This window comes from Monocercomonoides exilis, assembly GCF_001643675.1.
Source record: "Monocercomonoides exilis strain PA203 chromosome Unknown scaffold43-869231, whole genome shotgun sequence".
NCBI lineage: Eukaryota > Preaxostyla > Oxymonadida > Polymastigidae > Monocercomonoides > Monocercomonoides exilis.
In genome coordinates, this window is record NW_027150588.1 from 247,144 (window position 1) to 261,899 (window position 14,756).

At 43.1% G+C, this 14,756-nt stretch overlaps 1 protein-coding gene across 1 annotated transcript; it reads left to right on the plus strand.

Annotated features, from left to right (window-relative positions):
- Positions 1-1,676: 1,676 nt before the first annotated feature.
- Positions 1,677-14,695, plus strand: MONOS_7630 (uncharacterized protein; the record flags this gene model as incomplete). Its single annotated transcript, XM_067877973.1, has 6 exons — positions 1,677-1,751; positions 1,808-2,230; positions 2,334-2,423; positions 2,642-2,871; positions 3,018-3,286; positions 3,555-14,695. 6 exons carry the CDS (start codon positions 1,677-1,679, stop codon positions 14,693-14,695), a joined length of 12,228 nt encoding a protein of 4,075 aa, XP_067722076.1.
- Positions 14,696-14,756: the final 61 nt, after the last annotated feature.

The window sequence follows — 14,756 nt, forward strand, 5'->3', positions numbered from 1 at the left end:
AAAAAATAAATTAAATCTTAAACATTCACAGGTATGCTTTTATAAAAGAAATAAGTATTGTTGATCTTTTTCCCATTCTATGTTTTTCTCTTTTCGAGATAATAACAAAAAGACTATATCATCATCTTTTGTATAAAAACAGCATGTGCAAAAAACATTGGCTTCTTTTTTAATGGAATCATGATCTTAATTATATGGCTTATCCTCAATCAGAAGCAATTGCTCCAACAATTCTCAGATATCATTTAGATGCGAAATTGCATGGAGAAGCTGTTTTGCTTGCCTTTACAAAAATTATTGAGCCTAAAGAATGCTATTCAATTATTATGAATGAAACGTTATTTCATGCGCAAGGTGGTGGTCAACCAAGTGACGTTGGACATATCTTTATAAAAAATGCATCTAAAAGCGATAAGGGTTGCACAATGATTAAATTTAATGTGGAAAAAGTTGTTTTCGACAGGGAGTCACAAGTTGTTTCTCATTTCGGTTCAATTGAAAAAAGTGATGAAGATTCTCTCAAACTTATCGCTCCTGGGCTTCAGTGCGAAATGCACGTTGACAGTTCTTATCGACTCTTAAATTCAGCTATTCATACTGCAGGTCATCTTATTGACAATATAGTTGAAAAGGCTGGTCTTACACTTCTACCAACGAAAGGTTATCACTTTCCTGATGGGCCATACGTCGAGTATGATGGTTCCATCGATGAAAATACGAAAAAAGATATTATTCCTGTTCTTCAACACATTTCAGACGATTATCTTTCGAAAGATATTCCTGTTATAATTGTTTGTATTGTATTCGAATTTATATTCTTATCAATTTTTGTAGACAATGAAAAAAGTATCATCACTGGAAGACATAAAATCTCTTGTTCCGCCTCATCTTTCTCCAGATTCAGAATTGAGATGTGTTTCAATTGATGGGAAAATGTGCCCATGCGGAGGAACACATTTACGCACAATAAAACAAATGAAAAAGGTTTGTTAAGCTTCTTATTTACATTATTTTTGAAAATTGAATATTTTCTTTAAATTTTCAGGTGACAATTAAAAAGATAACTTCAAAAAAGAAAGTTGTTAGGGTTTGTTATTCTGTTGAGTTATCGGATGAACAGCCTCCAGAAAATGAATTATGCGCTCCGGTTATTATGGAGTAAATTTTGTTAAATTTTCATGATTTTATTATTTTGTTTTTATGTTTGCAAAGTTTTGATTGAAAATATAATTTTGTGAATTATTAAAAGATAAGAAGAATTATTTATTTTGTAAATGGGAAAAAAAAGTTGTACGGATGGATAAAAAATTGTTGTATCTATTGTAAATAGGAAGATAGATTTTCATTGGTCTATCTTTCACATATTGAAAATAACATCTTTCAAGATTGAACACTGATCGTGCCCTTATCTCGTGAAAATGTCCAATCGTATTTTTGCCCCTCCTGTGAAATATAAGAGTGAAGTTTGTGTTACATTTCAATTTTCATTAAATTCTTTTAATTTTAATGTCCTTTGTTCTATTTATTAACAAAGCTTTTCTCTTATAAGATTTCTCAAGAAAAAATCATAAAAGATGGGGTACAACTTGCGATAGCACAAAAAAGAGCAGTTCGTTTATTTTGTTGATTAGTTAATAGTTAATGGAAATGGTGTTTTTCTTTGATTTTTTTAGATTATGATCATTCCAGACGGGAAATCTGTTGATTTATATGATCCACTCTCAGGCACCAACCGCTCAATTAAATCAATGGTTTTTATTTTTAACTTGCTGACGTTTTATTTTTATATTTGGAATTATTCTTTTAGCCTTCTCGTCCAATTAGCTCTGTTTCAATTTTTGGTGATAATGACTCTTTGTTAATTGCTGAAACTGGTAAGCGCTCGAGTGCAATGGCTTTTAGCATCGAAAGTGGGAAGCAGATGACATCTCTTTTTGTACCATTTGAAAACGGAATACTTGCGCTTGATGTCAGTAGAACCTCACAGACTGCACTTCTTCTTTCAGTGCCAGTTACAATGTCGGTTAGCCAACCATCTTCAACTGCTCCTGAAGGGCCGGGAGCATTCTCTTTTGAAAGTGCAAGTGGTGCTAAAATTGTAGTTGGTGGTGGAGTTCATTCAATGGAAGTCAAAACAATGCTGCAACAAGAATTTCTAGCCTGGCAATGGGGAGTTGACAAAAATAACACCATGTCAACAACAAGGTTGTTTGAGCCTTATGAAGTGAATGTATGCGCGTTTTCTATTTCTCATTTTCAAATTTCTTTCTTTTATTTTGAATATCAAACGATTAATCTTCTTTCTTTTGCGAAATGCAATTTATCATTTTTAGCATTCTGTTAAGTCGAATCCATCGGATTCTTCTGAATTTGCTACGACGAGTTTGTCGCAAGTCACATTTTGGGGAATTAGAGGAAGAAGCGTTTGCAATTCAAATTAATGTTATGATTGACTTGACATATTTGTGTTCTTATGCTATTCATTAATGTTATCTTTTTTAACTTAATCAATTTTATGAACTTAACAATAATTTGAAATTTGTTTTATCCTTCTATTTCTACTGACTCGAACCCAAATAACCAAAACATACTCCTTTCAATCCCATTTTCCTCTTATTTCTTTCTTTTTTTTTAATCTCAGCTTGTGATGTCCTCACCATCTGTGGAGAATCTTGGCCCCAGTGGCAGTCTGGGCACATTTGTCGATACAGCCTTCATTCCAGGCGGCAATCGAGCCATCACCGTCACCAACAGCGGTGTGGCTGTCGTGTGGGAGAGGCCTGCCGGCTCAAACGCACACTCAAAGCCAACTTCTTTCTCCAATTCGAGAAAAAGACCACAGTTTGAGAGGCAGGCGGTGCAAGTTGTGAGGTTTGCTCTTGTTTTTGATTCGAAGATAAATGACAATAAATAACATTTTTATTATTGGTGAAACAATTTTTTTCCCCTTTTTTATTTTTTTTTTAAATTCTCCTTTATTTTTCCTCTCATTTCTTTTCCCCCCTGCCATTCTTCAGACTCGCTGATGCCTCTCTCACCTGCTGCCGCATCAGTCCTTCCACAATTGTCACAGGCACAGCCGACGGGGCTATCCTTGCCTTTGACCAGTACTTCAACCCTCTTGCCTCTATCCAAGCTTTTCCTTCCTCTCAGGCGCCTGTAGCTCTCCACTCCTTCGGCTCTTCTGCTCTGTCGATTGCCATGTCCTCTGTGAATGTCACTGCTTCCTCTGTTGTCTCGGTCTGCTTGGCTCACAACTTCGATCTGCAGCTGGTGGGACATAACGGTATTGTTTTATGCAATTGATGGTGTTTTTGTGGTTTTATGTTTATTTTGTGTGTGTGTGTGTAAATGTGTTTGGAAATTGAATCAAGATTATTGTTGTTTTTATTGGTTGAAAGAGTGTTTTGTGTTTCCTTTACAATTTGCTTTTCTATATTTGAATCTTCTTTTACTAACATTTTCACTATGCCATCTTCATTGTCATTATTTATTTATTTATTCTTCTATTCATTTATCCGTTCATTCCGTTCATTCCATTCATCCATTTCCAGATCCTTCTCAACCACGTAACACTCTCCTTCCTCATGTTCTTGTCTGTTCTGCTGCTGGCCAAGTGCGTCTCATCTCTTCTGATGAATTCTCAATGGGCCATTCGCACCACTCCTCCCGCTCTCCTCTCATCCCTCTCTTATCTCCTGATATTCCTCTTTCTTCTTCTTCTTCTTCTTCTTCTTCCTCCTCCTCCTCCTCCTCTTCTTCTTCTTCTTCTTCTTCTAGTTATTCTTCTGGTTATTCTTCCTCCTCCTCATCCTCCTCTTACTCTTCTGCTCCTTCTAATTCTTCTGTTTCTCCTCAACAACAACCATATGATATGTCGCAAACTCCTTCCTCTTCCTTTTCCTCTCTCATTCGCCCTTCTTCTTCTTCACGCCCTCTTCTTCCAACTCCTCCTGCTGTTCTTCATCCGATTCACGTCAATTCTTCTTCTTCCTCTTCTTCTTTTTCATCATCATCATCTTCTTCTTCTTCTTCTTCTTCTCCAAAAACTTCTTCTTTCAATTCAAACATCACCCCTTTCTCTGCTCATTCATATCAGAACAATTCTTTGCCCCTTCCTCTTCCTCCTCCGCCTCCTCCACTATCACATCCTTCTTCTTCTTCATCTTCTTCCGCTTCAGCTTCTTCATTTTCACCTCCTTTTGCATCAACTTCTTCTCTTCCTCCTCTTTATGTCTCTCAATTGAACTCCATATCATCTTCATCTTCATCTTCATCTTCATCTTCATCTTCATCAATGACAACTCCTTCTTTATATCCTTCTTCTTCTTCTTCTTCTTTCCCTTCCTCTTCCTCTTCCTCCTCCACCCCTTCATATCCCCCCCTCCTCTCCCACTCCCCCCACTCTCTCCACTCTCTCCATTCCTCTTCTTCCTCTCCTCTCTTCCTCAGCTCCTTACCTTTCCTCTCTCTCCGCTCTTCTGACTCAAACTCTTCCTTCCCTCTTTCTGCTGCCCAATCCCCCAGCCTCTGCACTTTGTCCTCCACTACTCTCCCTTCTGCCTCTGCCAGCCAAGCTTCTTCTCCTCTCTTCGCTTCCCCTTCCACTCCTGCTTCGGTTTCTGCTTTATCTTCTTCTTCTTCCTCTTCCTCTTCCTCTTCCTCTTCCTCTTCCTCTTCCTCTTCCTCTTCCTCTTCCTCTTCCTCTTCTTCTGCTCCTTCTGCTTCTGCCTCTACTTCCTCTTTAGCTCGTCTTCAGATGTCAAATTTTACTTATTCTCTTCCTTCTCCTCAACAAACACAAGATTCCACTCCAAACATGACAGCATTTGCTATTCAAATGTCACCTGGTTATGCTTCTTCTATACAACCTTCTTCTTCCTCTTCTTCCTCTTCTTCTTCTTCTTCTTCTTTTTCCTCCTCTTCCTCCTCTTCTTCTTCTCCATCTTCATATCCTTCTTTATCCTTGCCTTATGTCAACACTTCTGCTGCTCCTTTTCTGATGAATTCTCAATCGAAACCTTCTCTTCTTTCTCTTCTTCCTTCTCTTCCTTCTCTTCCTTCTCTTCCTCCACCACCACCACCTCCTCCTCCTCCTCCTTCTGCCCCTCTAATTATGACTTCAACATCACCTCCTTATCCTATTTATTCTTCCTCCTCCTCCTCTTCCACTTCTTTTAATCTCTTTCCTTCTTTTCCTTCTTCATCATCATCATCTTCTTCTTCTGCTTCTGCTTCTGCTTCTGCTTCTTCTTCAACATTTTCTCTCACATCAAACTTCCACTCATTCAACATCCAAACACTTTCTCAACCACAACAACCTCAACTTCAACCTCAATCTCAATCTCAACAGCAACAACAACAAACATCTTCTTCTCCTTCTTCTCCTTCTTCTTCTTCTCCTTCTTCTTCTTCTATCACTTCTTCTTCTTCTCTCCTTCCTCCTTCTCTCTCCACTCAGCCAGGTGCCTCTCTCATTCGTGCATTAAATACTCCAATGAATGCATCATCCGGCTATTCTACTCAAACAACTTCTGATGCTGTGAATTCTCTATCTGAAAATAATACCTCTGGTTCTATGCAGAATAATGAATATCAAAGGAATTCTTCTTCTTCTTCTCTCACTTCAATCAACACAGCTGATCCTTCCATTTCCAATCAGCAAAGCTTAACTCAGAATCAATCTCAATCTATTTCTCAAGCTCAGTCTCAGACTCAACCACAGAATTCATCTCAAACACAGACACAGACACAAATATCTCCTTCATCATCATCTTCTTCCTCTTCCTCTTCCTCTTCCTCTTCTCCCATCCTCTCCTCTTCTTCATCCAGCATCCAGCTCATCCCCAAAAATGCTTCCGAAACAGAGAATTCTACTGCCACCATCACTATCACCATCTCTTCCTCTTCTTCCTCTTCCTCTTCTTCCTCTTCTTCCTCTCTTTCTTCCACTTCCTCCTCTTCTTCCTCTGCCTCTTCTCCTTCCTCCACCTCTGTCTCAGCCTCCGCCTCCATCAGCCGCATCGGCCTCTCTCCTTCTCTCTCCACCCTCGCCTTTAACATCACCCCTGCTGCCCCTGACACACAACTCCCTCCTCATTTCAATGCCATCCAATCTTCACCTCATCTTTCTTCTCTTCCTTCCTCTTCCTCTTCTCTTGCTCCTTCTTCTCGTCTCTCTCAGACACCTTCTCCTTGTTCACTCACAACATCCATATTGTCTTCTGAGCTGAGTGACTGGCTGTGCAGTGTGCTGCAGAAGGAGCTGGGTGTGACAGCAAATGCTACTGCTACTGCTGTTGTTGAGGCAGAGGGAAAGGAAGTGAAGGAGGAAGAGGAGGATGAAGAGAGAGAAGGAGAAATAGAAGGAGAAGGAGAGAAAGAGAATGAGGACAACAAGAATGAGGAAGAGGAAGGGGATGTTCATGAGAGAATGGAAGAATCGAGTCAAAACAGAAAAGAAGAAGAGGAGGAAAAAGAAGAAAAAGAAGAAGAAATTCATTCAAACACTCTCTCATCTGATTCTCTTCTTCATTCACAGACATCTTCATCCTCTCATAAACACACAGAAAAACCAAAGACATCTTCTCATCCACACACTCAGTCTCATTCCAGCCTCGCTGCTTCAACCTCCTTCACAAAACTTCTCATAACTCCTTCCTCTTCCCAGTCCACCCTCAAATCATGTTCTTCTTCCTCTGCTTCTTCTTCTTCTGCTTCTTCTTCTTCTGCTTCTTCTTCTTCTGCTTCTTCTTCTTCTGCCACCTCCTCTTCCCTCACCAGATATTCCCTCACTCCTTCTCCTCCTCTCTCTCCTGAGATTCTGTCTCGCTCACAGTCAGAGAAAGAGAGGACAAACACACAAGACGTGTGTGAAATGAGGGGGAAAGGGAATGCAGCAGAAGGGAGAAGGAAGAGTGATACAGAATTGAAGCAGAAACAGAGCGAAAAGGAAGAGTTTTGTGAGAATGTGCAAAGAGACGGGTTTAATCCACCGCTTTTGTATGAACATTCAGATGAGAAGAGAGAGAAGGAAGAAGATGAGGAAGATGAACTTAAAGGAAAAGAAAATAATTATAACAATGGAAATGAAGAAGGAAATGATGATGATGATGATAGAAGCAGCTTCATCAGCAACAGAAGCAGAAGAAGAGGCAGAGACAGGCAGATAATGCTGAACAAGACATTAGCAGAAGAACTCGAAGAAGAAATTGAAGTCGAAGAAGCAGAAGAAGTGGAAGAAGCAGTAGAAGAAGTTGAAATCGAAGAAGAAGAAGAAGCAGGAAATTCTCCTCCATCCCCTTCAGAGCTGAACTGCTTCACAGACTCGTCCCACCACCTGCTTCCCAATGTGCAGTCAGAAGCAGCACTCAAAACACAATCCTCACCTTTGTCTGCTGATTACTGCCATCCAAACAGCTTCAGGCGATTCACTGAAGGGAGCCATGCCTTCTCTGTCCCTTTGGCTCATCTGTCGTGTGTGTCTCCTTTGAGAGATGCTGCCCCTCTGATGAATGGGAACAATGCAAATGGTGCTGGTAATGGTATCAATACTATTAATGCTATAAATACATGTAATGCTGGTAATGCTGGTAATGTGGGAAATGCAAATAATTTGAATAACTCATCCAGCTGTTCTATTACTGCTACATTGAATTCTACGTTTTCTCCTTCTACTGCTTCTCCTTCTGCCTCTTCTGCCTCTTCCTCCTCTTCTTCTTTCTCTTCTCCATTCACTCACGTCACACACAGCTCACATGATTCTGAGTCTTCTTTCCTTCCTTCCAACTCCTCTCAATCTGACAGCTCTTCCTGCGCCTCTTCTCTGATGCCCACACAAACACTCTTCACTCACAAGACTCCTTTGAATGTCAGCACTCCTTCTGCTACTGCTACTACTACTGCTGCTGCTGCTTCTAATTCTTCTGCTTCTGCTTGTTCTTCTTCTTCTTCTTCTTCTTCTTCTTCTTCTTCTTCTTCTTCTTCTTCTTCTTCATTATCTTCATCATTTTCTTCAACATTTTCATCTTCGTCAAAATCCTCTTCTTCTTGTTCCTCTTCCTCCAATTCTTCTTCTTCTTCATTTTCTGCAGCTCCTCTTTCTCTTTCTCTTTCTCTCTCCCTTGGAATGGAACATCCACCCATCCTCACCTCCACCTCCACTTCTTCTTCATCTACTTCTTCTTCTTCTTCTTCTTCTTCTTCTTCTTCTTCAACCTCCACAGCCACCTCCAGCTTCCTTAACAGCTACTCCGAGCAGCCAGATACAGCTGCCTTCACTCCCTTCTCCCCCGCCATCACCTTCGCCAACGACACCCGCATCTCTGACGCCTTCGATGACTCCCTCTGCTCTCCTGACACCTCCCACTCCACTGGCTCTCCCTCTGTCGACTTCATCCCCCGCTTTGCCCCCTTCCATGCGCGTTCTGTGCTATCCAGCCACAGCGCTAAGGAGCCTGTCCTCAGCAGCCCCTCTGAAAGAAGCATCGACTGCTTCAACTTCAGCCTGCCCCACGCCCCTGTCTTGTCCACTGCAGACGCCGAAGACTCTGTCTCCTTCACTTCTCCTTTCCTTCCCCCAAAGAAGTGCACAGTCACTAGCCAGCCATCAGAGCTGAGCCAACTAACGCCCAGTTCTGCCTCTGACCCAAGCATCACTCCTTCGCCTCCATTGACTGATCACACCAGCATCGGCTCAAAGTCTGGTGGAGAAAGCCAAAGAGAGAGTTTCTCCGAAAAGAGCGGAGAAATTAGGTCGGAGAATCACTCAGACTCTTCATCACAGCACTCCTCATCAATGGGACATAAGCGCAGTCTGTCCATTGCACTGCCAAGCGAATTGGGCCGCTTGAAAGGCAGCAATAGTAACAACATCACTCCTCAGAGCGCTGTCTCGGAGAAATTGAATTTCTCCGAAACAGGAAGTGATATTCTGGGTGTGGTGCTGGACAGTCCGACGAGCAGATATGGTGTCAGAGCACGCTCTCTGCAGAGTGCAACTGTGTCTCTCAAAATGCAGAAGCTGCTGTTTCCATCTGAATCACAAGAAGAGATGGGCGAGGGGGAGGCAACGAATACCTCTTCTAAACTGGCTGCATCATCAGCAATGTACAACCAGTCTAATTTGATACTCTCACCACCTTCGAAGAGCAGCAGCCAAGATGCCTCTCATCCGCAGCTGAAAGAAACCAAAAATTCCTCTTTCACTTTTTATCCCTCTTCCAAGGTCCCTTCCTCTCCCTTTTCTGCTCTTCCACAGCGCCCTCCACTCACAGCATATCCTCGTGTCACTGGCAAGCACAGCTTCCACACACAAACTGCCCATCTCTCAAATATTCCCCTCTCCGCCTCTTCTTCCATCCCCATCTCTGGTTTCTCCGTGTCGCCTCATTCACTTCCCCAGCAAACAGTGAAGTTTAAGACACCCACAATAACCACACGCACTTTGCATCCTCCGCTCGCTTCTATTTCTCCGAGCGAAGCTCCATCTTCTCCTTCTATTTCTCCGAAAGTTTCTCCGTCTCCTTCTCTCAGCCCGAATTCATTGGTATCACAGCCACAGCTACAGCCACAGCATCAGCAACAGTCACAACAACAACAACAACGCACTCAGAAACGAGCGCCAACAGCCCTCCAAAAGATGACAATCAGTCTCCCTCGCCATCTCCTCCCTTCTGCCGACACAGGCGCCTTCTCCCCTTTCCTCTCTGACTCCGACTACCTCACCCCAATCTCTGCCTCTTCCAGCTCTTCCCACTCCTCCAATGACAGTTTCTCCATCTCCTCTCAGCTGATTCCTCGTCTCATGCAGCGTGCTGAAGACACTCCAACTGTGGATAATGTGCCAAGTCCCAGTGCTTCCTTGTTCTCTTCTCTTCCTTCTGCCCCTTCCACTTATTCTGCTCCTTCTGCTATTTCCATTCCGTCTCTTCCCTCTCTTCCTCCTCTTCATTCTTCTTCTTCCATCTCCTCCTCCTCTTCTACTTCTTCCTCTTCCTCTTCCTCTTCATCCAGTTATTCCTCTTCAATCACCCGACTTCCCAACCAGCTGACTGCCCTGCTGACACCCCTGACATCCACCACTATCACATCCTCTTTGCTTTCTGCCTCTTTCCACTCGCCTGTTGTTGATACTTCCACTCCTGTTGGCTCTTCCCTCTTCGCAGCAGGCACTCACTCGCACACTCATTCATATTCAGACAGATACAGCTATACACGCGGTCACTCTAATAATATCAATAATAATAGCAAGTATAATAATCCAAACACAAATAAGACCACTTCCTCATTCCCATCTCGTCAGGACAGCCAGCGCCAATACTCCGTCCGCTTCTCCGACAGCCAAAAGACTTCTCTTTCTTCTCTCTCCTCTGCCGATGCGACAATCGAGAAAGCGAATCCAACCTTCATCAGCATCCACATCAACCCAGAGACACACCAAAGCAGCGGCGAATGCTGTCTGGCTGAGCATTCTTCGCTCATTGCACACACACGCTGGGTCTCCTACCTCCTCTACTCACCCAGCATGCCCCCTCCCATCAGAGAGCTGGTGAAGCCCCTCATCAGCCACGTCTCCGTCCTCATCTCCCTCAGAACTGCCTGCGCTTCGGCTTCGCTCCCTCATCCAGTTCAGAGCGGCGGGAAGAATGATTCTGTTTCTACTTCCTCTTCTTCTTCTTCTTCTCCGTCTCTGACGAAATCACCCCCGTGTGTCTTCCTCTGCAGAAGAGAATCAATTCAATCAGCGAAAACTAAAAGCAATGCGCCTTTATCTCCAATTGCTTCATCATCATCTTCTTCTTCTTCCTCCTCCTCCTCTTCTTCTTCTTCTTCCTCTCTCACTCGCACCCCCCGCTGCCCTCTTCCTCCTCTGCCCCGCACTCATTCTCGTCTTCTCCCACCTGTTGTGAAGAGTCTGATAGAAACAGACAACTTTGCCCGCTCAATCATCACAGCCACTGACGAGTTCTACAACTGGTCGCTGCTGCAGAAGAGCAGAGAGGAGCAGAGAATAAACAGAGAAAAGGGAGAAAATGGAGAGAAAGGGGAGAAAGAAGAAAATGTGGAGAAAGGAGAAAGGGGAGAAAGAGAAGAGAAAGAAGAAGGAATCAATGAAGATATGGATGAAGGTACGGAGAAGAAGAGTGAAGGATACCCTTCATTCTGGCTGAAAGAGGAAGAATTACTCCGAATGAGTGGAGAAGGAGAAGGAGAAGAAGGAGAAAAAAAGGCAGAAAAGCATAAAGCAGGAGATGTTCTCTATGTTGACTTCTTCTCTCTTCAGGACTGCCTCTTCTTGTCTGTCTTGCTCGACCGCACTGTTCTGAGAGCAACACATCCACAATGCTTGTCTTTATCTTCTTCTTCTTCTTCTTCTTCCTCCTCCCCCTCAACCATTACAGAGACTGAAGAGATGGGAATAGCAGAGGCAGAAGGGAAGTCATCCACGCCTCATTCAGTGAAGACAGTGGATGTGATGACGCCTGACTCCATCAGAGGAATCACTGGGAGTGAAGGAGGAGCTACTCCTGATGCACTCACTTCTCCCTCTGGTGTGTCTCCATCGCAACATCCTGCTGCTGCTTCTTCTTCCTCTTCGTCTTCTTCTTCCTCCTCTTCGTCTTCTTCTTCCTCCTCTTCTTCCTCATCTTCTTCATCTTCTTCATCATCGTCTTCTTCTGCCTCTTCCTCTCCTCTATTGATTGATACCTTTGACAAATCCAGCATTTCTGCCTTGACTGAGCCTATCTCTTCATTCACTCCCACCCCATCTGACTGCCAAACAACCCCAATCCACGAAAAACTCGAAGTGCAAAGCAATTCTGGTTCACAAGATGACACTTTGCAGCAGTCTATATCATTCGCCACGCTTTCACTGGCAAAGAAGAGGAAGACGAGGAAGAAGATGAAACAGACGTTGAAAAGAAGAGTGAAACAAACCAAAAATACGATGTTTGTGTCTCCAGTTGCGAAGAAGTTTATTCCATTGCCTTATCCACTGTGCAATCTGAGTCATTTGGAGGCTGTTTTGAAGGAGTGTGGATGGGTCAGAAGGGTTGAGGAATATGATGCGTGTGGGGAAGAGGAGGAGGAAGAGAAGAGGAGGAGAAGAAGGAAGGAAGAGAAGGGGGAGGAAGATGAAGAGGAGGAAGAAGAAGAGGAAGGGGAGGAAGAGGAGGAGGATGAAGTGACTGAGGAAGGGGAAGAGATTGAACAGGAAGGGAATGTAGAAATGGAAGAAGAAGTGGAAGAAGAATCAACAGAGGATGAAGACAGCAGCAGCGATGAGTCAACAAGAGATGAAGAAGAAGAGGAAGAGGAGGAAGAAAAAGAAGAAGGCAATGAAGAGATATCAAAAGATGTTCTTGGAAATAGAATGGATTCCATTCCACTTGTTTGTGAAGAGGACGATCCTCTTCTCAGTTTGAATTCCACGTCAAACAACAAAAAAGCTCGAAAGGGCAAAAGAAAGTCAAAAATGACACAAAAATTCAGAAAAACGAAAGTAGCGAAGCGGATCATATCAAATTATGGGAAGAGCAACAAGGAGAAAGAAGGGTTGTACAACACAGCCCCCACCAGCCTTGTCTCTGAATGTGTGTGTGCAATGGAAGAAGGAGAGAAGAGAGAGATGAGAGAGAAGATGGAGCACAAACGCTCACGCAGTGCAGACCAAAAGCAAATGAAGAAAGGAGGAGGGAGTGAATGCAGAAGAGCTAAGGAGGAAATGTGGTTTGGAGGTGTTGTTGATGAAGAAGAAGAAGGAGAAGAAGAAGAAGAAAGGAATGGGATGATGCACAGGGCAGATGGTGACTCGAAGAAAGCAGCACATTTCAGATGGCATTCATCGTCTTCTCTAAACTCCACACCCACAATTCATTCGCTTCCGATTAAACCTTCTCCAAAAGTGATCAACCTCACCATCTCCACTCACTCCCTCCCTTCTCCTTCTCCCACTGGTCTGTCTTCCACTGCTTCTTCCACATCTTCCTCTGCTTCTTCTGCTTCCTCCTCTTCTTCTTCTTCCTCTTCCTCTTTCACTCCCAGCTTCTTCTCCCAATCTCCTTCTTCTGCTGCTCCTTTGTCTGCTCCTTCCTTTTCGTCCTCGCTTGTGCCTTCTTCCCACTTCTCTTCCACTTCCAGTCTTCCTCTCATCCCTCCTGTCCCTGCTCCTCTTCTTCCTCCTCCTCTCTCTCTGATCAACTCCAAAAAGTATTCCTCTTTCCATCTGATAAACTCTCCTCTTTCTGAGACTTATTGTGGTTCTCCTTCTTCTTCTCCTTCTTCTTCCTCTTCTTCCTCTTCCTCTTTATCCTCCTCATCTTCTTCTGTTGCTTCTCCTGCTGCTGCTGCTGATTTCTCTTCTCTTCCCTCTTCTGCTTTTGTATCTTCAACTTCTCCTCCTCCCTCTCTTCCTCCTCATCCTCTTCCTTCTGATGCTTCCACTCCAAACATCTTTCAATCTGTATCTCAAAGTGCTCCTCAAACAACTTCCCTTTCTTCTTCTTCCACTCCCATTGCGTCCTCTTCTCCTGCTTCCCCTTCTTATCCTTCTTATCCCTCTTCTTCTCCTTCTTCTTCTCCCTCATCTCCATCGCCTCTGCCTTTGCCTTCATTCTCAGCCATTCATCCTCCTTCCTCTATGATGGGCAGTCTTGTTCGCAACAAAGATCTCACCACTAATCCTGTTTCTCTTCTCTCTTCTGATTCTTCTTCTTCTTCTTTTCCATCTCTTTCTTCTCCTCCTCCTTCTTGGATCTCCTCTGCTTCTGAGTCGTTCTCCAACAGAAAGCCATCTTCCATCAAGCAAAATGCACCTTCACAGGCTGTTCCCCCCACTCACAAGCAGTCTTACTCATTCACTGCCCTCAAATGCCAATATGAAACTCCGTTTTCTCCGTGTCACGCACGCCATTCTATTTCCTTCCCTCCTTCCTCTTCTTCTTCCTCTTCTTCTTCTTCCTCCTCCTCTTCCTCCTCTTCCTCCTCTGCCAATGCTCCTGATCAAGTCTTGTTTGAGAAGCCATTTAATTCTCTTAATTCACTTAATTCGCTTAATTCACTTTGTGCTATTAATACTCATAATACTCATAATACTCTGAATGTTATCAATGCTATGAGTCCCGTTAATACTCAAATTGCACCTCATTCTGCACTTGTTTGTGATGCTGGCGGTGCATCATCACCTTCGGCTGCTGCTCATGTCCTCGATGAAGAAGAAGAAGAAGATAAAGAAAGAGAAGAAGAAGAAATGAAAAGAGAAAGAGAAAGAGAAAGAGAAAGAGAAGTTGAAAAAGAAAGAGGAAAAAATAAAGTCAATAACTTTTCTCATAATCCAGCTTCTCCTTCTCTACGGCCATACTCACAGTCTCTTCAGGAACAAGTGAAGACTTGTGAGTCAGCTTCAATTGATGCTTTATCTCTCAATGCTTCTGCTTCAACAGCTTCTTCTTCTATTTCTTCTTCTTCTTCTGTTTCTTCTACTACTACTCCTTCTTTTTCTGCCTCTGCTTCTGCCTCTCCTCTTCCTCCTCCATCTACCTCATCGTTGATGTCTGTTGATGAATGTGTGGGACCAGCAGAGGAGGTTTCTTCATCTTCTGCAGCTTCTTTGATGAAGTCATGTGTATATAATAATAATGAAGATAATGAAGATAATAATGAAGATAATAATGATAATGAGCAGCAGCCATAAATATTAGAATGATTATTGTTATTGCAGCAGATATTTAATGATATGCTGCTGTTTATTGTTT